The sequence below is a fragment of the Spinacia oleracea genome, chromosome 3, assembly GCF_020520425.1.
Source record: "Spinacia oleracea cultivar Varoflay chromosome 3, BTI_SOV_V1, whole genome shotgun sequence".
In the NCBI taxonomy this organism is placed as follows: Eukaryota; Viridiplantae; Streptophyta; class Magnoliopsida; order Caryophyllales; family Amaranthaceae; genus Spinacia; species Spinacia oleracea.
Window position 1 is genome coordinate 21,136,130 of NC_079489.1, and position 26,266 is coordinate 21,162,395.

General features: G+C 35.0%; 1 protein-coding gene and 1 long non-coding RNA gene across 3 annotated transcripts; one reads left to right on the forward strand and one right to left on the reverse strand.

The window, feature by feature from the left end:
- Positions 1–4,444: 4,444 nt before the first annotated feature.
- On the reverse strand, positions 4,445–12,024 carry LOC110792402 (uncharacterized). Of its 2 annotated transcripts, XR_002534391.2 has the most exons (10): positions 11,751–12,024; positions 10,870–10,925; positions 9,867–9,969; positions 9,699–9,783; positions 8,911–9,024; positions 8,480–8,600; positions 8,206–8,269; positions 7,775–7,902; positions 7,445–7,549; positions 4,445–4,694 (listed from the first exon to the last, which is right to left on the reverse strand). It is a non-coding gene; the product is annotated as an uncharacterized lncRNA (long non-coding RNA). The 2 variants fall into 2 exon arrangements; XR_002534392.2 differs by lacking the exon at positions 10,870–10,925 and having other exon boundaries at positions 11,751–12,023.
- Positions 12,025–13,805: 1,781 nt separating this feature from the next.
- On the forward strand, positions 13,806–26,251 carry LOC110792412 (uncharacterized). Its single transcript, XM_021997215.2, has 17 exons — positions 13,806–14,533; positions 14,899–14,996; positions 16,368–16,487; positions 18,333–18,422; positions 18,544–18,659; positions 20,905–21,004; positions 21,665–21,736; positions 21,819–21,866; positions 21,951–22,028; positions 22,424–22,543; positions 23,594–23,699; positions 23,896–24,059; positions 24,133–24,267; positions 24,667–24,797; positions 25,203–25,265; positions 25,388–25,466; positions 25,985–26,251. The coding sequence occupies exons 1-17, from the start codon at positions 14,278–14,280 to the stop codon at positions 26,036–26,038; spliced, it is 1,830 nt and encodes a 609-aa protein (XP_021852907.2). The 5' UTR covers positions 13,806–14,277; the 3' UTR covers positions 26,039–26,251.
- The last annotated feature ends 15 nt before the right edge of the window (positions 26,252–26,266 follow it).

The following is a 26,266-nucleotide window of genomic DNA, read 5'->3' on the forward strand; positions in this document are numbered from 1 at the left end:
TGTGATTTCTTTTTTGCTGAAATTGGATCTGTGATGGGATGAGAATGATGGAGAAATATGTAATAGTCGAAAATATTTTGAAATCTCGGGGCCTCTATTTGTGTTTTCTCTACTTTTTCGAATTTAAGATGGATCTCAATCCATCTGATGTCTGCAAATAATTATCTGGATGGAAAATGCATGTTGGTTTGGCAAGAGTAGATCTTCTATTGATTGTTGCTGCTGCTATGTACTCTGTTTAATTCAACAATTGATTGATACAGAGTTGATTGATTTGGTTAATTGGTTTTGAATGATTTTTGAATTGTTCTAATGCAAATTCGTATTGGGTTGGACCTGATGGTATTGTTTGTTTCTTATGGTTGATTGATATGGATAATGCCATTAAATTTATTAAGAATTTAATAAATTCTATTGCAATGTTTGCTAAGAATGGTGCCGTGAAACAGATGTGACATCCTTTTGATGCCATCAAGATTTGAACCATGTGGACTAAATCAGCTTTATGCAATGAGATATGGAACAATACCAGTAGTTCACTCCACTGGAGGGCTTCAAGATTACGAATCAGAATTTTATGGATAGCTTATGCTGCTTCATTTCAGTTTCTCAGGTATGGGATTAATCTATTTGTGGTATTTGCTCTTAATTTCCGAGTTTTACGAGTTCTATTAATAGAGATATAAGCTGTTAAATTTTTTAGGCATCTTTAATTAATGATGGTTGATTATATATACTTCGTATGTTGTAATTGGTCAGCAATTGATGAAACACGTTGCATGGATCAGACTGTATTTTATACTTGAATCGTGATTGAATCTGAAGATTGACATGACTATTATTAATTTGATCAGACTGAATCACATAATGGTGAAAAGTGTCTCATTTGATTGTAGGTTGAGGACCAAATTTTGAAAATCGTCGATTTAATTTTAACCAGATGAAGCTGAAGATCAACAAAGCTTGCTATCTCAATTCCATATCTGTTCTTCCTCCTCACACCAGGTTTTTAACCTAAATTTCTTTCTTAAGTATTTGCTTAATTTTTCTGCAAATTTGTTTTTTCGATCTCTTGAAGCTTAATTTCTTCTTTATGGCGGTTTTTCGGCAATAATTGGAAGGAGATTGAGGTCGCAGCCGTCACATCAGTTCTCTCATGGATTTTCGTCACAGCAGATCGGGGTTTTCTCTCAAATCTCTCAGAACTCCATTGACGTGATCGGTGATCCTCGCTGAAAATCAGGTCGTCTTCTCTCTCCTCTTGATTTTCCTTGCTTAATTGCTCATATTATCTGGTAAAATTAATGTTACTTAGAAATTGATTGAAATTCTGGAAAGTTTTGAAATGATTTTATTATTCATTTCAATTTTTTGGTGAATTAATTTGTAAATCACGCAGCGACGAAGGTGAATAATAGTATTAAGCCGTTGAGTATTATTAGGTTGACCCTCCTGTGATTGCAAAGACTCAAGCCATTTTTTTATAAATTTTTTCCTCGCGTGGTGTTTTTTTATGACTTAGATTTTGAATATCTAGCTATATTGTTGTGAATTTGTGATTGCCGAAAATACTTATACTATTTTGATTTTTCACAATATCCGAAATACATGATATTCTGATTTGTTGCTGTTGTTTTAGGTTCATTTATGATTGCATTGCTAAAATATGTGCCTGGTTAGCTATATTTCCTATATATATGTAAATGTACTTCATACATGTTAGCTATATTACCGATTTGGTGGTTTCCTCTGTGTATTTGTTTGTCTTAGTTTACAGAAATTCATGATGCTCATATTCACCGTATTGAGTGGATTCATGATGTTCTTTCATATCCATATTTGTTTATCTTAACATGTGTTAGAGGTTTTAATAATCTATGTAGAATGCATATTCTACAGCAGTTTTGTATTGGTGGTTTACCTGATTCTTACTGTTTGTGCCACCTATTGACTTCATCCGGCTGTGTAGAATGCGTTAGGCCTGAATTTGTTTACTAAACACATCATTCATGGTTTTTGGTGTTGATTTATATGGACAATATTGGCATGATACCCTGTCAATGTTCAAATTTTTATAGAAATTATTAGTCAGTTCAAGTTTGAATAACCCTGCAGTTCACACATACACCAGTTGATTGAATAAGTCAGACCATGACTTACCGTTGAGCTGACTTGATTAAGACTACAGATCATGACTGTAACCGCGTAGAAAATTCTGTACTCCGGATTAAGCTACTATAACCGTAGAAATAGTCGTGAATTCTTTTTGATTAAGACTACAGAGCTGACTTGCTATTTCTTTGTTTCTAACTTGAAATTCTATTTTTTTTGAAAAATAGTTTTAAGGATGATGATGATGTTTTCGTTCTTGATCAGATCAGTCCAGAGATAGCGTCCAAGAATTTTAGCAAAGAGATATTGAATAAGTTTGTACAGGATCACAAGTCGTTTTTGGGGAACAGGCTTCCGGCATATGATGGCAATAAGAGCCTCTACACTGCAGGTCCTTTGCCTGGCCTTGCTGCAGGTAATAGGTTTATTCCTTATTGTCAGTTTGGTCAGCGCATCTGTTTTGGGTACAGAGGGAGATTAAGCATGTAAACAACCGAAAGCTTCGCTTAAGCGACCAATTTGGATCATACATCTACTAGAGATGTTTTTCGATTACTACTACCGATGTTTCACGAACCCAAGACTAAGATCGAATTCCGTATACATCATTGTCTTCGTGGCTTATGTTGTTAGTTGGATGTTGTTTACTATATTTAGTATGGTTAATTTATGTTGATGTGTCAATGTTTTGTATTCTATATTCTATGATTGATTGGAATCCCATTTGCTTGGGTTTAATTTTCAGCAATGGCTTGATGGTTTGATTTGAGTGATGATTGTTGCTGGAGATAGATATCAAGTTACTGGATGATTTAGTGAGTAATTGGATTTTGCAGGAAAGCAGTGATGCTCTAGACTGATTTGGTGTGTTATCGGATTTCGTGTTTATTTTACAGGATGCATGTGTTTGTGATGACTAATTAGTTCAAAAGAAACTAATTTCTTTGATTGATTAAGTGTTTCTAGGGTTTAATTCAGTTAGTTTGTTATGAATTATGTTTCTTCTGTGCAGACATAGCACCAGTAAAAAAAAAACCCTGCCTAACTACAAAAAAAAGAGGCCACCTGCAGACATAGCATAGCACGCAGCAGAGACAGCAACAGAGAATAGAGAACGGCAACAGAGTGATTTTTCAAGGGATTTTGACTTTTCAGTAGTACTGTATTGACTTTTACTTTATTTAAACGGAACAGTTGTTTGTTTTTCTTAGTTTGATTACGAATTAATTATGAATATTGAATTATGAGTGTTATGGAATTAACTATTTAGATCCCGTGAAAATGCACACGGTGTATAATTTTTCGTTAGATGAAATCTGTGAACAAATTTTGTGGCATGCTATTTTTGGTGATTAGTTGCAATAAAACAATTTAAAGTTCTGAAATATGTCGCATGCATCGCATGCATATAAGACTAGTAGCTTTCCATAACTTTAGCAGTGACGCTTAGTTTAGCTCTAGTCTTAGTAGCCTAGCAGTAGTTTGTAGTCTTCCTCATGTATTGAAGAACTTCCAGTGGTTAGCGTCAGTGTATTTTCCACGCATTCAACCATGTAGGTACATTTATTCATGATTTAATATTTTTCCAGTTTTTATTACGCACATATCAATAAATGATATTTATTTGCCTTGTATGATGTTATCTTAAACATTTTATTTCACATTAACTCTCTTAAAAACGAGTTTTAATTTGGTGATTTCTTAAGAAATTACTCGTTCACGAGCGAGATCTCTACATAAAAAGGTTAACCGTCCCTAAGGGCTATACCCAGGGCCGACCCTGGGGCAGGGCATAAGGGGTCGTCGCCCTAGGCCCCAGGGGAAAAGGCCTAGCTAATATCTCTTAAGCTAATTAGATTTGAGATATATAATATATCATGCAAACTTGTATCAATTAGACACCGCAGCCCAGTGGTTATTTGCATGAAAAACACTAGAGGAAAAAACATCATAAGTTGCCCTTAAAATAGGCTTATAAGTTGCCAATTGCAAGGGCAACATATGGGGGGGTCACTTTTGTGAAATTATCAAAGGTTGCCCTTAACAAGGGCAACTTATAATCTTATAAGTTGCCCTTGTTTGCAACAAGGGCAACTTATGTTAAACTTATAAGTTGCCCTTGTCGCATACAAGGGCAACTTATAAGCTTCACATAAGTTGCTCTTGTTTGAAACAAGGGCAACTTATAAGCTTCACATAAGTTGCTCTTGTTGCAAACAAGGGCAACTTTTGAGTTTTTTTTTTTTTTTTTTTTTAAAAAAAATCTGCAATATAATTCCTGATATTTTGCAATATAAAATTCTGCATTATAATTTATAGAATACTGTTTCACCAAACATCATCTTGACATTCCTCAAAAATAATATAAATTTCAAATTTCCAACAATATTTCCGAATTAATTCAAATATAATTAATTAAATCAATAAATAACAAAATAATGTAAGAGTCACGGATAACTATAAGCCTGCTCTAATTATTACACTGAGGGTAATTCACAATCGTTGAAGTAAGTAGCCCACTTGTCTCGAACTTCATCCAACTCCTCTTTGGTGAAGGGTCCCTCCCTTGCAGTTGTGAAAACCTTTAAAAGAACAACGTACATGCAAACCAATAAATTAAATTAAGTTTCATATGCGAAAACAGAAATTATATTGGTCACGAAAACAACTTTCTGAGTGTACTAAGATTCATTTCAAGTTCTTTATGCACATCTAAGGCTCACTTAGCTCGATATAGATCATATTTAGCCAAAAATGGCATTTTCGATCCCAAATATCAAAAAATGAACCTAAGTACACTGTCTAAATCTTTTCCATGATTTATATGATTTGTTATATGTTTATAAGACTCATTTCAAGTTCGTTATGCACGCTTATGGGTCATTTGGGTCGATATAGGTCATTTATGGCCAAAAATGGCATTTTCGATCCCAACTACCAACAAACGAACCTATTTCCACATTCTAACCCTTTTTAATGAATCATATGATTAGTTATATGTTTATGAAACTCATTTCAAGTTCGTTATGCAAGCCTAAGGGTCATTTGGATGGATATAGGCCATTTATGGCAAAAAATGGCATTTTCGATACCAACTACCAACAAACGAACCTATTTCCACATTATAACCCTTTTTCATGATTCATATGATTAGTTATATGTTTATGAAACTCCTTTCAAGTTCGTTATGCAAGCCTAAGGGTCCTTTGGGTCGATATAGGCCATTTTGGCCAAAAATGGCATTTTCGATCCCAACTACCAACAAACGAACCTATTTTCATATTTTAAACGTTTTTCATGATTCATATGATTAGTTAAATGTTTATAAGACTCATTTTAAGTTAATTATGCACGCCTATGGGTCATTTGGGTCGATATAGATCATTTACGGCCAAAAATGAAATTTTCGAACCCAACTACCAACAAATGAACCTATTTCCATATTTTAAATGTTTTTCATGATTTATATGATTAGTCATATGATTATAAGACTCATTTCAAGTTCGTTATGCACGCCGATTGGTCATTTGGGTCGATATAGGTCATTTACGGCCAAAAATGGCATTTTCGATCCCAACTACCAACAGACGAACTTATATCCACATTCTAAACCTTTTTCATGAGTTATATGATTAGTTATATGATTAGTTATATGATTATAAGACTCATTTCAAATTCGTTATGCACGCCTATGGTTCATTTGGGTCGATATAGGCCATTTATGGCCAAAAATGGCATTTTCGATCCCAACTATCAACAACCGAACTTATATTCAAGTTCTAAACCTTTTTCATGATTCATATGATTAGTTATATGTTTATAAGACTCATTTCAAGTTCTTTATACACATCTAAGGCTCATTTGGCTCGATATAGATCATATTTGGCCAAAAATGGCATGCTCGATCTCAAATATCAACAAATGAACCTAAGGACACTTTCTAAATCATTTTCATGATTCCTATGATTGGTTATATGTTTATAAGACTCATTTCAAGTTCGTTATTCACGCCTATCAGTCATTTGGGTCGGTATAGGTCATTTATGGCCAAAAATGGCATTTTCGATCCCAACTACCAACAAACGAACCTATTTCCATATTCTAAACGTTTTTCATGATTCATACGATTAATTATATGTTTATAAGACTCATTTTAAGTTCGTTATGCACGCCTATGGGTTATTTGGGTTGATATAGGTAATTTATGGCCAAAAATGGCATTTTCGAACCCAACTACCAACAAACGAACCTCTTTCCACATTCTAACCCTTTTTCATGATTTATATGATTAGTCAGATGATTATAAGACTCATTACAAGTTCGTTATGCACGCCTATTGGTCATTTGGGTCGATATAGGTCATTTATGGCCAAAAATGGCATTTTCGATCCCAACTACCAACAAACGAACTTATATCCACATTCTAAACCTTTTTCATGATTCAAATGATTAGTTATATGATTATAAGACTCATTTCAAGTTCGTTATGCACGCCTATGGTTCATTTGGGTCGATATAGGTCATTTATGGTAAAAAATGGCATTTTCGATCCAAACTACCAACAAATGAACTTATATTCAAATTCTAAACCTTTTTAATGATTCATATGATTAGTTATATGTTTATGAAACTCATTTCAAGTTCGTTATGCACGCCTAAGGGTCATTTGGGTCGATATAGATCATTTATGGCCAAAAGTTGGCATTTTTGATCCCAACTACCAACAAACGAACCTATTTCCATATTTTAAACGTTTTTCATGATTCATATGATTATTTATATGATTATAAGACCCATTTCATGTTCGTTATGAACGCCTATGGGTCATTTGGGTCGATATAGGCCATTTATGGCCAAAAATGGCATTTTCGATCCCAACTACTAACAAACGAACCTATTTCCACATTCTAAACCTTTTTGATGATTCATATGATTAGTTATATGTTTATGAAACTCATTTCGAGTTCGTTATGCACGCCTATGGGTCATTTGGGTCGATATAGGTCATTTATTGCCAAAAATGTCATTTTCGATCCTAACCACCAACAAATGAACCTATTTCCACATTCTAAACGTTTTTCATGATTCATATGATTAGTTATATATTTATAAGACTCATTTCAAGTTCGTTATGTACGCCTATTGGTCATTTGGGTCGATATAGGTGTTCCACCTTAAGTAAGTTGTTTTCCACATCCATGAACAAAAGAAAGAAAGGAAAATGGGAAAATCATTTTCGGGAAAAGTGTTTTTTGTCAAATCAAACAGAACCTATATATAATTTAAGTATAAATCCCGAAATAACCATAACATATTAAATTAGCAGACGTACCAGTATTTTTCCAGGCCATAAAGATTGCCTTTCTTGTAGAAATTGAGAGAGAGCTGCTCAAAATCCCCATATAGGTCATCTCTTAATTCCTTCTCCAATCCATAGCTGGAATTAAAAGAAAGGTCAAACATCACTGGCATACTTATAATACCAAGACCACTGTAACGGAAATAGACAAGACCAAAGATGCATATTGGCATACAAACATATGAGAACTCTGCCGCAACTTTATTATTGTTATCAACCTTGTTTTAAAAAAGAGATGGACTTCCTACTTTCAGGTCAAAAACTAAACAAACTAGCAAAATCAATAGGAAATTATTAACATACCTATAGAACCTGAACAAACATTCCAGTCCATAATGGTAATTAGCAGCTTTCCGGAACTCGTTGTACATTGATGGAACAAATACATCTCGAAGGAAATATGACCAGAATCTATATAGAGTATTCATTTCCTGCAGGAAAGCAAGTCAGGCAACACGCATATAAATGTGTCCCCCACTAAATGCCTACAAATTTTAAAATTCTGAAAACTAATATGTTGATAGTATGATACATGTGAGTCTGTGACTTGCCAACTGATAAGTTATAGCAAGCTACACGTGGAAAGACCTAAAACATATATGAACATCAAGCACTTTAATTTTTAAATCTTATCCACACGGAATTATAGTGTGCTCAACAGTACAGATGAATGAAATGCAAGAGAGAGAGGAAATATATATTTAACGAGTTACTCTATATAATAGAAGCCTTACCTCACTGCAACCTGTTCCTAACTTCTTTCGGTCATTCAGACAATTCTTTTGGTACTTCAGGTACCTAGGGGAAATAGAAAGGTATGAGTGAATGCTTAACTTCATAAGCCGAAATTTCACAATCTGTCACTGCCTTCACAATGCCATGAAATTTATACAATTTAATAATTCACAGATCCAGAAAATTCAACTGGAATTTGATTCAACCAATATAAACTAGAATACAACAGAGAAGTTTGCTAAATACATGGACAAAGCACTGAACAAATCTTACTTCTGCTGTTTGAAGCCATTTTCCTCAAGTAACTGATGACTTGGATGCTGAAATGGAGGGAAGGACTTTGGCAAGGAGCCAACTGGAGGACTACTTCCTAAATCACTCTCAATCCCAGTTCCTAATGGATATGCAAATGGTGTTAGTCTTGGGGGCTAAAGAAAGAATTGAACAACAATGGAAACATCTCTTCATCAATTCCGGTTTCGGTGACTATAAAATATTACTGATTCTAGGGTCCCGGTCTGTTATCGGGGTATACCCTGCATGAACCTTAAACCCAGCAACACAGCAAGCAACAATGGAGTGCTCAACATTTCAAGAAACTTAACTTTTGTGTTCTAAACCACATATCTTTTGTTTGGAAATTCATACAAAATTAGCACGGACGTAGTTGACATTCAGATTGGAAATACTCTCAGAAATATTACCTGCTTAATACAGTATGTCAAGGCCAGAACTGCCCAAGACATCATCCCAAATCGGCAGTTCGTGAAAACTTTTATGTCGAAGTTCTTACCAATTCTTGGATATAACTCCATGCCCTAGAAAATTGCAATCACAAAAATCAGTGAGGCATACATCTTGCTAAAGAGGATTTTTTTTTTTTTTTTTTTGTAATAAAGAGTGACTAGATTAATAGCATCTTCCTAAACAGGATAACCTTTCCAATTTTGCTCACCAAGGATAAAATTCAAAGCATCATGTAAAACACACATGAAAAGTGGATACTGAGATGTAAGAAAGTAGAGCATGCATAAAAAATTACTTTTTCTCTTTTTAATTCTGAGATTCTTCTTAATTTTGTTCAACAGAGTATCCTCTAGGTTATGTCAGAAATCAAAATTACTTTTTCTCTTTTTATATAGGGGTATGGGGTAAAATAGCAATGTCCCTATATTTAAATCCGTCTACAATTCCATACTAATAGCCCATAGACATGGAATTTCTCAGTAAGGAACGTTAAGTTTATAGTCCTTGTCAGATTAATCCTGGAATGGAGTTTTCTAAGGGAGCTAAGGTTCCTTAGCGTTATTAGTTTCAACATTCAATTTCAAGATAATAGTAAAGATACATTTATGTGTATAACGAATATTATCCGCTCCAATGGCATTTATAATGTGTTTCCAGTCATCACATCAAGTGAACCATGATTATACAAGAACAGGAAAAGATGCGAAAACAACAACAGATGTCATAATAGATCAGTGAAGCTCACCCAATAGAAATCAATTATGAAGTTTCCACAAGAACTGGAATCAGATGAAGATGGTGCAACATGCCCTTACATGTGAACCAGCAATCTGTTATTAAAGAGTAAAGACCATGTATAATCAGAAAACAGAAAAATGTCAATTGGATACTTTAAGAGTTTAAGATATCATACTTTTATGTACAATAAGATGCAAAAGATGAAGCTTCCAAATATCAATGTTGAATATATCTCTCCCAAATGATCATAAACAATCGCTGGATTGAAGATACCAGACCTGAAAGCAAATCAAGAAAACGAACAGGTGGATAAAATGTGATGCATATTACTGCCATGCATTAATAGCTATCCAAACAAGCAGCTAAGAGAAATACCATACACAAACTACATACTGAGTCAGATGGCATAAGAAGTTCCCTTTCTAAACCAGTCATATTACGCATCCAACTTAAGAGAGCAGCAGAACAAACAAGGAATAATATATCTTCCAAGTAAAACACGAAGTATAATTTAATTATGACATGTCAAACCTTTTATAAGTTCCAATAATAAAGACAACATTTTCTTAATATTTCCCTATCTCTTAGCAAAATGAACATACATACAAGTAAGTTACCAAGAAATATAGCAAACAACAAAACAAGTGACATACAAACAAAATCTCTAGACAACATGGACAAGATTGCGAGAATAAACTTTATTAGTCTACTGTTGTTGTGAGGAAGCCCTAGCTTGCGTAGAAAATTTCAAACATTGCACATTGATGCGCCCAAACGTGAACTACTGAAATAATAGAGCCACTAACTGCAAACAAAATTAAATGAAGAAGTTTGAACACCATTTGTGTTAGGCAGTATAATTATATAATATATGACCAACGTTTTTTCCTTTGTTTAAACATTAAAGAAAAAGTTTTCTTTACTCTTCGGTACTTTATAGAAACCATCAAAATACAGGATTTGAATACAAATCAATATGACTTGCATCTCAACTTACAACAAAAGTTAGATATAAAGTTATCTACTTGTTTGAAACAGAATTTTTAAAGTGGTAGATTTTAAGCCACTCGTTGCTGGGAGATATAACGGGCAATTCGGGAGAGCAAGAGTAGGTAGTATCAACTCTGAACTGCTGATTTGAGAAGCTTGAAAAAGTGAGATCGGAAAAAATTACTCACCACCAAAGCCCAAGATAAGTGATCAAAGTGACAAAATATGCTTGCATGCCATTTGCCTGCAATAGACTCAACAGGAAGGCCGTGCTTTTAGTGAGAAAATGTCCAGCTAATCAGAGTCCAATAATGATAGTTCTAGTAGCATTCTCAGAGTCCAACTCTTTAAGCCACAGCTCATCTGGCTAAAAATATAGGATCTGAGCATGGATAATTGATAACTAGATGGACTTTGCCATTTACCATAATATATGATGTAGAAGGATGAAGTTCAATAACGATAAGGCCAGACTGAGTACAGTTAATACATTGTTCAAGCAAGATGGTTAATCATATTACAGATTCCTCCATATTGAAGCTTTTTCCCGCATTATCAGATCGTGCTGTCAATTCATCTAAGATTGACCTGTTAATTTAGGACTTGAAATGCAAGGCATACAAATCACATCAGAGTTATAAAATAACCAAAATTTTCACTTCACTCGTGTGCATCAGAGCTTCACTTTCTAAAACAGCTTGTTTATTGGGTTGCATCTCATTAAGTACAATAAATGCTCTAAAAGAAGCAACGAACAATTCCATTGAAAAATGACAACAAATCACAATCAATTCCATTGAAAAACAAGAAAAACACACGATATCATCAAGTTTATGAATGCAAGAGCTAATTCAGCACATTGTAATAGCTTAGTGATTGCTTGCAATAATTACTCACCGCATAATGAGATTGCTCTACTCATTTCAGAAATTTTATAATACAATCAAGAGTTTGAGCTAAACTAATCTAGTATTAAAATGGAGCCAAAACCCTAAAATTTGGGGGAAAATAGTTAATTCAATTTTACAAAAATTGAATAAGCCGAATCTTAAATTGAATAGAGATATACCTCCGGAGTGCATAAATTCACTTAAATTCGAAGAAAAACGGACAGTGGTGGTGGTGGTGAGAAACGCGATTGCTATTTGGTGATAGTTGAACCCAAGTGGATCTCCATTGGAAGATAGTGGGACGGTGGTGAACGCGGGCTGAATTCCGAGATTTCAAAGCCATCTTATCCTCGCCGGTGGTTTCGCCGGTGGCCTGAGAAGGAGGGGAGAGCTGTGAAGTTTGCAGGGAGAGAGTTTACACGGTACTATGTTTTTGTTAGTTCCTATTAAAGGATGCACGTGTTTGGAGGGAAAGATTTGAGATTTTAATTATTATTATTTTTTTAATTTTTTATTTCTTAAAGGTTGCACTTGTTTTTATAAGAGCAACCTTTGATAAGCCACCTATAAGGATTTTTCCTCTAGTGAAACCAGAGTCTCCACTCAGGTTCAGACTCTGGTTCGATGCCCTACCAAGGGCAGTTTTCTTTGATTTTTTTCCCCATTTTTGTTATTTCTCATTTGCTAACTATGCAATAATATTCTATTACCCAATTTGAATCCAAATGAAAACAGAAAATAAAACCATGTACAATCCTTATAATTGTAATGGTTTCTTCTTCTTTTGTTAATCTAATCACACTACTTGTTTTAATTTGGAGTTTAGAAAAAAAAATTGATTTTAGTTTATTGTACTACAAAAAATTAATACCTCCTTGCTAAATGGCCCGCTACTACATCATTGTCGTTTTCAATTTGAAGGTTCATTCTCCTTCAATAATTAAAATATTTATTTCATCCAATTTTGAGATATGAAGAGGTCCATTTGTTGTATTCTTTGTCTTATGTTAGCTTAATGATTAATGTTTGAAATATTAGAATTTAATTCATGTTTAATGGTACAAGGTCGAAATATTCAAGCCTTCATATTTTGTAATAGAGTTAATTTTTCTTGGCTAGTTTAATTAGATAAAGAGTAGTCTTAAGTCTTAAGAAGTGAAATGCCAATTATTTAAATACATTTTTCCAATAAAAAATACACCACATCTATTCACAATTTTTTTTGTCCATGCACCTTTAAAAGTAAGGGCCTCAATTTTTTGTTCGCCCATAGGCCACCAAAAATTCAAGACCGGCCCTGGCTATACCCCTAGGCCCTAGCCCTAGACACCTTATCTTACAAGATAAGGTCCTAGTGTTTTTTTTTTTTTTTTGACGGGATAAGGTCCTAGTGCTTGTTCGTGTTTAGCGTCAACATCTGTATATTAAATGTAAACAAATCTTGCTTCCTCGTCACTTAAATATAACAAGAAATATCCAAGAAATCTATGTGGAAATGTATGTATAACTCTGAATAAATAATCTGATTTATGTTCCTTGTCAATACGGAGTATATATATTAGGTGTTTAACACAAGGTAATTGAAACAAATAAGCCAACCCCTTCCCCAAGCTTGTTTTTCTATTGTTCAACGTTGGACAATGGAGGTTATGAAGCCTTTTTATGGAATAATGGAGTTTTGTTAATGGATTACCTTTGTACATTGACTTCTTTTCGTATTTTATCAATAAATTTCATGTTAAGTGGGGTTGTACGTTGGAGGAGGGTTATTAATTGTAGCTTCGTAATTGTTAAGAATTTTGGAATCTATACTAATATATTAAACGACGTTTATGAAAACGTACATGTGTCACGTATACCATGGATCGAACGTCAAATCTCATGGATTAAAGTTTCACTTCTTACCATTAATTTTAACTAGCTACAATGTATGTTATACTTTCCCATATAAATGTAAGATACAATCTTTTATAAATGGGCACGTTTTTACAAAAAGTAAACTCTACTAAAAGTAAATCTCGCAGCAACGCCCTGACCACACACTAGTTATAACTTTTAAATGTAGAAGATATGAGAAACCATTTGAAAAAAGGGAATAATTTTTTTTTTTGTTTTTTTTTGTTGGTAATGTTTTTGGTCACTCAACATAAAGAACAATTCCAATTCCATAAAGTAATTAGGGGTGTAGATTTTGTTCTTATAATAGCTTTATTTTCATTAGGATGGATTAGAATGAGAAACGAGAAAAACCCAACAAAACTATGCCACCACATGACATATTTATACATCCCAAAAAAACTCCTAATTTTTATTTTTTCCCATAACATGTTTTTATTGTTTTTTTTCTTCTCATTTCTCATTTCTCATTTCTCATTTCTTTTCTAGCAAATCTCTAATACTATGAGTAATATCCTATGTAGAGACTTATCTATATCTATGAACCAAGAGATTCTCACATGATAAACGCTGAATTTCGTGTGACATGTGGCGGAATACTTGATTATATTTTTCTATTTCCACTAGTCCACCACCATCCTCATGCCTGAATTGGTAGTGTCACATCACCCCAGATATTTATCTTCTCCAACCAGTCCAAAGCATATGTAAACTGTAACATATGCAACATCTTCCTCAAATCCCAAGTCAAAATTCTTCCTCTTACTACACACTCCGACTTTCTCGCATTCACCAATAATTCCGAAGATAATGCAACTGCCATTGCAGTGGCAAGCTGCCACACTCTCAACAATGGCGGCTTCACCATCCTTGACTCCTACCTTTTACCCGCTTTACTCATTTCCTGTCACCTCACGCAAGCCGGCGGCGTGTCGATGCGTTTCCGGTGAGAAGGCGGCTGTTGCAGCGGGGCCGGCGTTTTCTGTCACGCCGAAGAATAAATCTGACGTTGATTATTTGGGGGAGAGCACTAAGGGCGACTTCAATGTCAATTTTGACGGTTTTGGTATGTAATTTTAAGTACTAAGTACTTTCTTAATTTCTAGGGCATTGAAATTGGAAATTTGTTAGAGATATGGGATGTTAGAGTTATAGGAGTAGGAAATTATGTTAGTGTGATACTGTATATATTTTCCAGATTGATATTAGGAATATAGAATATATATGCAAATTATGTATCTTTTGGGTAGTTAGATTATGTTAAGTATTGATATTAGAATACTATGGAAGTTTCGGGTATTGCCTATTAGGATGCTAGGTTGCTATTGTATAAATAGCCTGCTAAGCTTGTCAAATTGCCTGTGTTTTTTTTTATTGGTTTTGTTGAATTATTGTTGATTTGGAAATCTGGGATTGTGGTTTTGATGGTAGTTGGTGAAAGGCATGTTGGTATGGACCGTCCAATTGAGGAGCTGGCTACATTGGAAGCTGATGAAGCTGAGAAGTTGCTTCGTGACTTGGGAATGCCGGTAACTTTTTCGCTCTCCTAGTGCGTGTGTCGTATTAATTATTTGCATACTGTTATATAGTCTTCGTCTGTGGGGAGGTGAGTGAATTGTGTATTTTTATGTTGATTAGTTTAATTGGTGAAGTGATGGTTGGAGGAAGTCCAAATACATGCCTGACATGTATTTGCAAAAACATGCCAACCCCAAATAAAAAGATAAATGTAAATGTTAAATATTTTTGGGGGGAAATGTATAACGGAATTGTAAATTTGTAAAACGGGGTGGTGATTTGGCATTGCTGAGTTGGTATTGGTATTACAAAAATGGTATTGGTATTACAAAAATGGTACTAAACTTTTTTTTAAATGGTACTCGTTTTGTACTAAATTTTATAAAGTGGTATTAATATCACAAAAATGGTGCTAAATATTTTAAAATTGTATTCATAGGATCCAAGTTGGCAAACGGGGTTGACTATTCAACAATTTCAAAATGGCTGGGAAATTACAAACAAGCCCATGGCATGTATTTCATAATACATGCCTGGCTGCGATTTTGACGCCCTCGTGATGGTTGTGCTAGAAACATGGGGTTTAAAGGGCGAAGACGCATTCACATTCTCTTGAAATTTAGAAAGAAAAGCAGAATAGTAATGTTTGTAATGGTTTTGGGAACGGGTACTTACTACATACTACCTCCGTTTCACAATAGATGCATCATTTCTTTTTTCACGTATCCCAACATGCTTCTTTGAACATTAATATCTCTAATTGCGTGTAAGTAAAAATTATAAAATATTGATATTTGAAATTCTCACATTGATACGAATTTAACAAGATCTCACTTGACTATGTTTGTTTTTACATAATGTGAAAGAATAATTGTCAAAGTTAGTTAATAAATAGTGTCCAAAAGAGAAATGATGCATCTATTGTGGAACGGAGGAAGTAGGTATGAATATGAATTGTAACCTGGCATAATGGTATTTCCCTGAATTGAGGGCTGTCGAGTTCATAACAGGTGTGGACATTTTATCATTCATGAAACAGACTTTTTAGGGGTTTGACTAAAAGTGTTTTAGGAGGTTTTGAATAATATGAACAAAACTGTTAGGAGGCCCGTCATTTCTCTGAATTTCATAGAGGTTAACTTTAGCAAGAACTGGAAAGAGGGCAGGTAATCAATTCTTAAACTTATTTGTTCTTTTCCCGGGGGGTGGGGGTTGGGGGGCGGGCTGTTTCTTCAGACTTGTAGACACTACTAATTGCTGAGATGCCTTAGTTACCCATTTGTTGTATTATGATGATGCTTGGAGGCATTTCCTACTGCCATTGGGCTTGGTGCCTATCGAATTCTGCTTGCTCATAATATTTGTCTGTGGTTAATTTTCAGGCTCCCTTTTCTGCTACACGTTCCCCTCGTGGAATATTTTGCACTCGTACCCTGAATCTCCGGTCAATTAGCGCTATTGGATATGATATGGACTACACATTGATACATTATAACGTCATGGTAATCTGTACTCATCTATTTCATCTTCTGAGCTCTTAGTAAAATAGGCATATCAATTCTGAGTGAGTTGCTTTGCCTGCCTCAGACTCAGTAGTGTCATAAATTTGCTCTTTGCTGCAAATTACTTGTTTATTTCGCATGAGCTGCATCATAAATAGCTCTTCTAGCTGTTAATACTTCCTCACCCCTGGTTGTTCTGTTACAGCTATTAGGAGTGATTACTACATCTAGTACCTTAACTTAGCTACTTTCTCTTTCTTGAAGCTTTCTTCAGGCCTAGATTTCGTAAATGGAATTATTCTTAACTGATTTTATTCAAGCATGTGTTGTGAGTCACTTTCTATCAACCATATTACGTGAAATGGGATTTAGGGAAAGTAGGTTTGAGCAAGTTTAGACGTGAGCAAGTTTAGATGACATATGGGAAATGATTGATCTGACTTCCTAAAATATTTGTATTATTTCCATTTGAAGTGACTAGCCTTTCTCTAGTAGCAAATCAAGTTTTTCCCATTTGGTAGATTTTTGAGCTTTATATTAGGAAGTGCTTACTTCGATTCGTTTGGGGCATGGATCTATGCTCTGGCCTTGAAACTCTTTTGGTGCTACGTTCTTAATCACATCCAAGCTCTTGTTATTTCTTTTGCTAGCTTACGTATAATTGGTGATCAGCACTCACATTTCTGATAGTGGTGAGGCTCGTCACTCGTGAGGGTTGGGGAAAAGGGACATAAGTATCTCTCCAAATTTTGCACAGTATACGTAGTTATGTTCTATTTTTCTTGCTATCCTCACACCCTCTGCTTGTGCCTCCCTTTCCCTCTCTCTCCATTCCCCCCCTCTGTTTTTGCCCTTTCTTCATTTCGTCATTTTCTTTTTCATCTCATTGGACTACCATTTCTTCGTCTCCTTCCATGTTCAATATGTACGGTATAAAAAAACATCTCTCATTCCTTCTCAGAGGAAGAACCAGTTTTCTACTTTTGAAAGGAATATGTTAATATGTTTCAGCTGAATTGCATTATTACTCCCTTGCGGATTATCCTTGAGAATCAAGCTATGGTCTTAACTGCATACAGGAAACTACAATTGTCAAAATGGAAATATATTAAAAGAAAAACGTGTGTTGATTTGAATGATCGTATTTTTTATGGATTTTTTCCCAACATAATCAAGCTAAATCCCAATTATAAGGTTTTTCCTTTTTCTTCCATAGTAAAAATTTCATCTTTATCTTCTCCATGTTAAAATCAGATTCTTTAGCTTTACATATATTTATGCCCCTCTTCTGTAAAAGGAGGTTTTTGTCTTTGATTTTGTCTTTGATTCTGATTAACGGAGTATGATGAACAACAATGTACAATAATATTTTGAAACCAATTACTGCCTAATGAACACATGTTAGCACATGGACAAATAGTACTCCCACAGACTTACATGCTCACCTGCCCACCCGCAAAGGGCGCACAATTAGAAACATACATGCATACACATACATATGTCAAAAGTGGAATAAGTGAGTGTGGTTGGTAAGGATTGCTGATCTAGGCAGCAGATTCTGGGGTTTCTGTGGAATATGAAATATGATGAAGCGACTCTTTAAGTCCTTGTGGTTGGTAAGGATTACTGATCAAGGCAGTAATATGGTGAAGCCACTCTTTGAGTTCTTGAGGTGTTCTATTATGCTTCAAAATTAGGTGTTTGGATGTGGAGCTTTCTCTGATAGGGTGGGTATGGAGTAGTATATATATTTGGTATCTAGTTATGTTTAACACATTTTGGCTTGTCTTTCTTCTTTCTACCTATTTTATGTGTTTTAACCTACTTTTTGGATTTTTGCTCTAGGCCTGGGAAGGACGAGCATATGATTATTGCATGGAGAACTTGAGGAATGTGGGGTTTCCTGTTGATGGCCTTGCTTTCGATCCGAACTTGGTGAGGTTTTTTTGTTGCTTCTGTTATGCAGAATTGCAGACAAGCTATTATGTCCGACACTAATCAAGTAGCATCTATGGATTGTTTGCTTTGGTTTACATCAACTTGTCACTCTTGCTAGGTTATCAGAGGTCTTGTGATAGATAAAGAGAAAGGCAACCTAGTTAAGGCAGATCGATTTGGTTATATAAAGAGGGCCATGCATGGAACGACAATGCTATCGACAAAAGCCGTGAGGTAATCATGAACTTTCCTGTCTGTTTAAAATTAAATGGTTTTGATCTCTGTCATTATCCACTTGATTAGGAGATATTGAGAAGGTGTGGACCTTTGTTTCCTTTTTTGTTTTTTAATATATTTTACTCCATTTTAGTATTTTTTTATGGGGGTGGGAGGGGAAGAGCGGGAGTGGTTTCTCTACATATTTCAATAATTATCTAATAAAACTTCAGTTTGTCGATCTTTAGGAAGCTAATAGAGTCTTGATCTTTTCAAGACGGAGTATTTTTTATCTTACATCATGCTCCTAAAATTATACTTAACTGTGTTCCTTAAATATTGCACCATGGTTGACTTTACGCTTCCAAACGCATACTTTGACTCTTAATATCTCGAACTATGTATAAGTAAAAATTATAAAATTTTATATTTAGAAAATATATCGATACGAATCTAACAATATCTCACATTACTACAATTTTTCTTAGGTAGAAATGACAAGATGAACAAAGGTCTAATGTGAATAGTGTAAAAAACAAGATGGTGCGATATTTATTGAACGGAGGAAGTATACAATTCATTGTAAAAGACACAAAAAGTTTAAAGTAAAAGAACATATCTCAACTTCATTCATAAAAGAACAATATTTCATCCTTATATTACATGCAGTAGAAAGAACAGACAGTTCAATATGCAAGTACAATAAAAGGACATACAAGTATAACTGGGCTCATAATGCACATAATGCTCCCGGGTGAACAGAATAACAATCGAAAATCCCCTTGTCATCATGGGGTTTAATCCAGAAACTCCTTTAAATTACTTTCATTTAATTAAAAATTTCCCGTTTCTCCTTAAAGTAATGTACTAATATTTATCTCAAGTGAAAGAGCTACACGTTTTCTTTTAGTACTATGTCTTGCCCTTCAACTTGTCTCCTTTCAACCTATGCATTTGTTCTCATCTTCTTGTTCCTTTATTTTCTGACATTAAAATTACCCCAATGCCTCTAAAGAGATTTTTCCTTGCCGAGTGTGGTGTTTGCTGCCTTACCCCCTCCAAGAATAAAGAGGCTCTTTCTGATTGATCCTGAAATCATTAGGTTAATGACTCTGTCAGTTGTCCAATGAGTCATATTGATTTATTATAATGGAATCCCCAAATCAAAGAAAGTGAATCTTTGTCTCTGACTCTCTGTTGGAAATGAACATTTAAGAAAAAAGTTCCTTCTATTTAAAAAAGAAAAACTCTTTCAGAACACTTTTTTTGTTGTTGAAAATGAAGCACAACTTGATAACGTTTTCTTAAGAAATTTCAGTTATCACTTGTATCTAATAATTTTTACAAATAATAGATGTCCCATCTTCCGATAAATACCTGAATCCTTATTTTTTTTAAATAATATTTGTACTATAGTTGTGCCCTTCGGCTGTGGAAGTCAAGCAAAAGCATCAAAATGAGTATAAAGTCCCAGACTTTAGATAAAGTATCCTTGACTAGGGTTCTTGGTTGCATTGTATGAAAGAAGTGTTGCTGATTAGTTTGATTCAAGACCGTATCATATAGCGAGAATAGAGATGTTTCTAGTAGCTTTTACCTTCTTGTATAATTCATGGCATAATTGGCTGGTTCTACAATTTTGCAATCCTGTTAGATTCACCATCTTTGCCACCATTTCCATCTGCCAACTAAAATTTGTGGGCTTGTGGCTGGCCAAGTGGCTAAGCTGAGTTACTTTTAGAAGCCACAGATCCATCTTTGGTCCTAGCATCTTCTGTTCTACTTAGAATTCTAAAATCAAGAGTTGGTGCTGGGGATTTCCTCTGCGGGTTGGACTACTAGGCGTCTCTTCTTTAATGATTGTTTGAGATTATGTTGGACTACTAGCCGTTTTTTGGCATCAGTTCTTTTATGACTGCATTTGAAGTTGCTTGTTATTAATTAGGAACGGCTGCTTTTTATTACAGAGACCATGTATAAAGTGCAAGCTGATGTATTTACATAGAATTGTATCCCAGATACTAGTAGGTAGCTGGTTATGGTTGATTACTTTGATTTGTGACCGACTTGGATTTTTTGTATCTAGTTCTTATTGTGATTTGTGACACATGAACTAGCTTCCCCGAAGTTGAGGTAGAGCTTATACTGGCAAGTGCAGTTGTATACTGAATCAGTACATATCCCCTATTGCGTTTTTGTTCACATTATGCGTAATTATACAATGTTCTTTATTTGATGGTTTTAATTCTTCCATGCAAGGAAGTGAAATATATGGGAGGGAACTGGTGGATCTAAGGAAGGAGAGTAGATGGGAGTTCCTTAATACGCTCTTCTCTGTTTCAGAAGCAGTAGCTTATATGCAGGTTTTCAACTCTCTCTGATTTCATCTGTTACTTGGGAATATTTTTGGTTTTGGTTGGCTCCTGCCAAGTCATAATACTGTTAAGGCCAATATGGTGTTCGCAGTAATTAGTTTTTCCTCTACTTTGCCTCCTGGTTTATGCCGCTTGGTTTAATATTTCAGCTTTCTCTGTTTGTTTTATTTGATTAATTTGCTAATAATGTGTGAGCATGTTGCTTGTTGGATACTGTCGGGCGTGAGAATATGGTTTTTCCTTATAATCTTTTGGACAATATGGAAATGAGCAATACACCAATAGAAAGTAGATGTATGTAATAGACTGGAAAATCAGATGTGTGGAAATGAGGAAGAAAAATAGAATTTGAGGCAAAATTAGATAACTGGTCATGGTGGACAGTCCCTAAACTACAAGCTAAAACAAAGTAAAAAAACTCAACCAATTTCTTCTTACCCCCTCCGTAGCTGATCACCTCTATATATAGCCTTCTTATATCCTTTCCCTCTAACAAAGTATCTACCTCTTCCCACAAGCTAAATCTAACAGACTAGTTTGCATTACCCAAAAGTGCCCCATTCCCGTAGGCTAGTCAATTACAGTGTACACTACCTGCATAGAATTATTAGTTTTCATTTTTGTTAATTGATTCTTTTTATGTTGCAGCTGGTTGATAGGCTAGATAACGGAGCAGTTGAAGCTGAAGTTGGCACACTTGATTATAAGGGGCTTTACAAGGCAATGCTAAATCTTTTATTTATTAAGAAGCGGTTTATTATAATTTTATTAATTTGTTTGACACTGAAATGTAATTTTTCAGGCCGTTGGAAAGGCCTTGTTCAGAGCACATGTCGAAGGACAGCTTAAGGTGCCTCATGTTTTGGTTCATTTTTTTTAAGTTTTCTGAAAATGGTTGTAGAATTTTTAGCTGAATTTTCAAATTTGCCTGCAGAGTGAGATTATGTCAAAGCCTGAACTCTTTGTGGAGCCTGATCCAGAGCTGCCTTTGGCTCTCCTAGATCAAAAAGAGGTATTGAGTTTTTTTTTAAAAATGAAGTGTTTCTTGTAAAAACATTATAACAATTACTTCCTCCGTTTTAATTTAATTGTACCATTTGCCTTATTTGGAAGTTGCATATTAACTGCACTATTTCCTTTTATGGTATGGCTTCACATGCTTTTTCATGTGTTCAAACACCAAATACCCATTTTACCCTTATACACACTTTATATTCACTATCGTTACCTATCCTTTTCTCTCTTTTTTTGTTTGTTATCACATGGCAATATTGATATTTACTCTTTTTCTTAATTTTTGTCCCCAAACCAAATGGTGCAATTTAAAAACTGAAGGAAGCATTAAATTAAATCTTATTGCCCGTGGTGAGGCTGTGATCTAATGATACCTCTACTTCATCCCATCAGGCTGGTAAAAAGCTTTTGCTGATAACCAACTCGGATTATCTTTATACTGACAAAATGATGCGACACTCCTTCAACCGGTTTCTTCCTAATGATATGGGTTGGCGAGATCTTTTTGACATGGTATGCTTATTTTGGATATTTCTGTATGTTTTGCACGTTCTGTACTTATAATGCTATGACACATAACTCTTTGAAAATTTTGGGTAGTAGTTGCCTTTTCTCGGAAATTAAGGCATGGACTCCAGCCATCTTTGATGTATATATTGTTGACTATTGACATCTATCCAACGGTCAAATCCTGGAAAGACTGTCATTAATGTGCTTGTTGAAATGCTGGTTTTTATCAAAGTTCTATATCTGTGCACTTTTTTGATCCACGCTTTCCTTAAAGACATTGTTTCTGTGAGATATTACTGGGTTGTTGTCTACTTGTGCCCCCCTCCACCCCAAAAGGACTATGGTAATATTCTGCATGTACAATGGTTGAGCATTAGGATATCTTTCATAGGAGCCTAGTGTATCATATTTTCCGCGGGTTCATTTAATCCTCTAGTGGTTTAGTGCTATTTTATGCAGAACATAAAATAAACTACAAATGATGGTTTAGTAGTTGATCAAACCAAATTGTTTTACCCTCCAAACTGCACCACCAAAAACCATTCATGTTTAGGTTCTTACAAAACCAAATTAGAATGTTCTGATGAGAAAGCTTCAAAGTGACTTGAATTCTTGAAGAGGGGGTGGCTGGTAAAGACTTGAAGAGTGGATCTTTACTTTCTAGGTCTGTGGAAAATAAACCTTAGATCGGTAGTAGTATTTTCATATGAACCTAAAATGCCGGTTGCAGCTTTTTGTTAAGCTGTACAAGATCGTAAACTGTCATAATATTTATTTGTGGTCTACTCTGTTTTACATAATTTGGAAAACCAAACTGAAATTGTAGAACCGCGATGTGTACAAATAAAAAACTGTAAATCAAAGCAACCTGCAAAAGTTTGTTTGGCGCAGTTTATTTGTGGCTTAAACCATACATTTCTCTCCTCTGAGTAGATTGTTCATTTTCAAATTTTTGCTGAACTACTACTGTCGTGGAATCTCTTCTTGTGTTTGTGGCGGAGCTTTATCATAAATATATTCTTTTGTAACTTGTTGCTTCATTGTCCTTTGCAGGTGATAGTCTCTGCCAGGAAACCAGAGTTTTTTCAAATGTCACACCCTATGTATGAAGTGGTAACTGGAGAAGGCTTAATGCGTCCTTGTTTTAAAGCATGTACAGGTGACGTCTGCACTTATGTTAGATTGTGAGTTTGTGTTACGCCAAAATGAAGTGACATGAATTTATTCTTCTGCTTTAAGTTCCAGTATCGAAGAAACTTAATGGGTGCTGATTAACAAAAACATGTACTTTCTTTTGAGAATTTTGTTTAATATTTTGTTTCTAACAGCTTGGTAATGTTTTGATGTTTATTCAGGGGGTCTGTACTCAGGTGGTAGTGCCCAGATGGTTGAAAGCTCCCTTGGTGTTCAAGGAGATGAAATATTATATGTTGGTGACCACATATATACAGATGTAAGCCAATCCAAAGTGCACTTGCGGTGGCGTACAGCATTAATTTGTCGAGAACTGGAAGAAGAGGTTAACATATGTTTGAAGTCCAAATATTTTGACATTAGCAATTATTACCCAATCTAATATTCCTTATTTGCAGTATACTGCTTTGATTGGTAGCCGATCTCATCGAGCCTCTTTGATAGAGCTGATAAATCAGAAGGAAGTTCTTGGTGATCTTTTTAACCAACTTCGCCTTGCTCTTCAGAGGCGAATGAAAGATCGACCTGCTCAGGTATATTTCCATCTCTATTTCCTAGTTTAGCATGTCAAACACCTTTCCTTACATAGAAAGGAGAAATATGGTAATCACAATAAGGGAGAATTATTTACACTTATATTGCCAACTGTTGAAGGGTGAAAAGGTGATCTATTAGTTTTTTATATGCGTAGTTGATGACTTGATGTCACTGATATCCTAAATATTTCTTACAAATCCTTATGCTCATATTCTCACTCCCAGACCTCAGCATGGAAGTTTATAGCTGTCTCTCTGATGGACTTTGCTGAGTTGCAAACTTCATATTTTTACTTTTTAGTTTCTAATGTTAATTTTGGATCATTTGAATGGAAATTCAAGGATTAAGTAATACTTTTATCTGTTTTATCTAATCATAGAAGTATGGCATTACAGACATTTGCTGCGACCAAACTGGATGATCAAGAACTCACAGAAAGCATGCAAAAACTGCTTATTGTCATGCAAAGATTAGATGAAAAGATTGCACCGATGTTGGAAACGGATGGAGAACTTTTCAATAAAAGGTGACAGATCTCGAGAGCTGTAGCCTGTAGGGCTGAATCTTGTAATTAGGGAGTTTTTTGTTCCAAGTTATGGAAAATGAATGACTGCCAATCTAAGTATATGGAGAGTGACTGTCTCTCCATCAGGTTGTGCTGCCTGTCGGGTTGGGCTGGGTGGCTGCTTTTGCTGATTAGTACTGTATTGCTGGTCTCACTAGAAAAATAACCTAGCAAATGAGATCAAATTCAGCTCTCAAGAAAAAACGTAAACTGGTTATATGAGATGATCTCCACAAGTATATTAGCTGACTACAGCCTTTACACATTGAAATTGTGTTACTAGTTCATGCCCTTCCATAGCAATGCAAGCGTAGTTTTTGGGACTGATTTGACAAGAATTTAACTATTGTTAACCCCTTGAATCAGGTGGGGTTTTATTTCTCGCGCAGGTCTGTGGGATAAAAGCCACTTGATGAGGCAAATTGAGAAGTAAGTTTCTTTCCCTGTGTTTGTTGAGGAAAGAGGGGTCTGCAGTTACTTTGTATTCTGGATTTTATCATTTTCTGATAACTTTCATATTCCTTGTTTTAATTTTTGCCTGACAATTGCAGATATGCTGATATTTATACATCTAGAGTTTCAAATTTCCTTCATTACACCCCGTTCATGTATTTCCGCTCACAGGAACAGGTAACTATTATCCTTCTGCCTGTAATATGTTACTGTGCATTTACATGTCATTTCTGTGCAAACTGAGATCTCTTTGGGAATTTATCTCTCACCACTTGTTCTCCGTCAGTTCCTTGCACTAGGATTACTATGGCATTTAAAAATCAATAAATATAGCAAATGCATGATTGGGATTAACGTGATATTGACCATGCATCGATGTGGTTTACTTATCAGTGATGTGATACAGGGTGGAGAATTTACAAATGTATCCATAGTAATACGATGGTGACCGTTATGCGTTTCACAGGATTGCTATATTGAATAATCATGCTGTTTTTTCCACTATTAGGAAGAGTTTGATGTTCCCCTAAAAGTTCTTGAGTGCTGACCCCCATCCCCCTACTTTTCCCCCTTTCTGTTTGTTTAACTGCTTTGCAAGTCTTGTATCTTCTATTCAAATTCTCCGCAAATTTGATTTCTTGTAAATGTGTCCTTGGAAAACCTTCTGATATCTTGTATTCCTTTCTCGCCTGCAGAATCTAGCTCATGATTCCTATTCATTCTACTGCACACACTCTGATGAGGAATAGAACAGCATGTTCTCTATGTAATAGAAGAATCAATCTGACCTGACCAAGAACTTGAAACATCCTTAATTTAACTGGCGAACTTGATGTGGATATGTAGATGATGTAACATTATTATTTTATATACTACATAACAGATGTTCGACTAACAAACAGTCTTTATAAACATATGATTATGTAAAGGTGGTAGAAATGTAGAATTTGATTATGGGTTCAGCCTTGAGGAGTTTA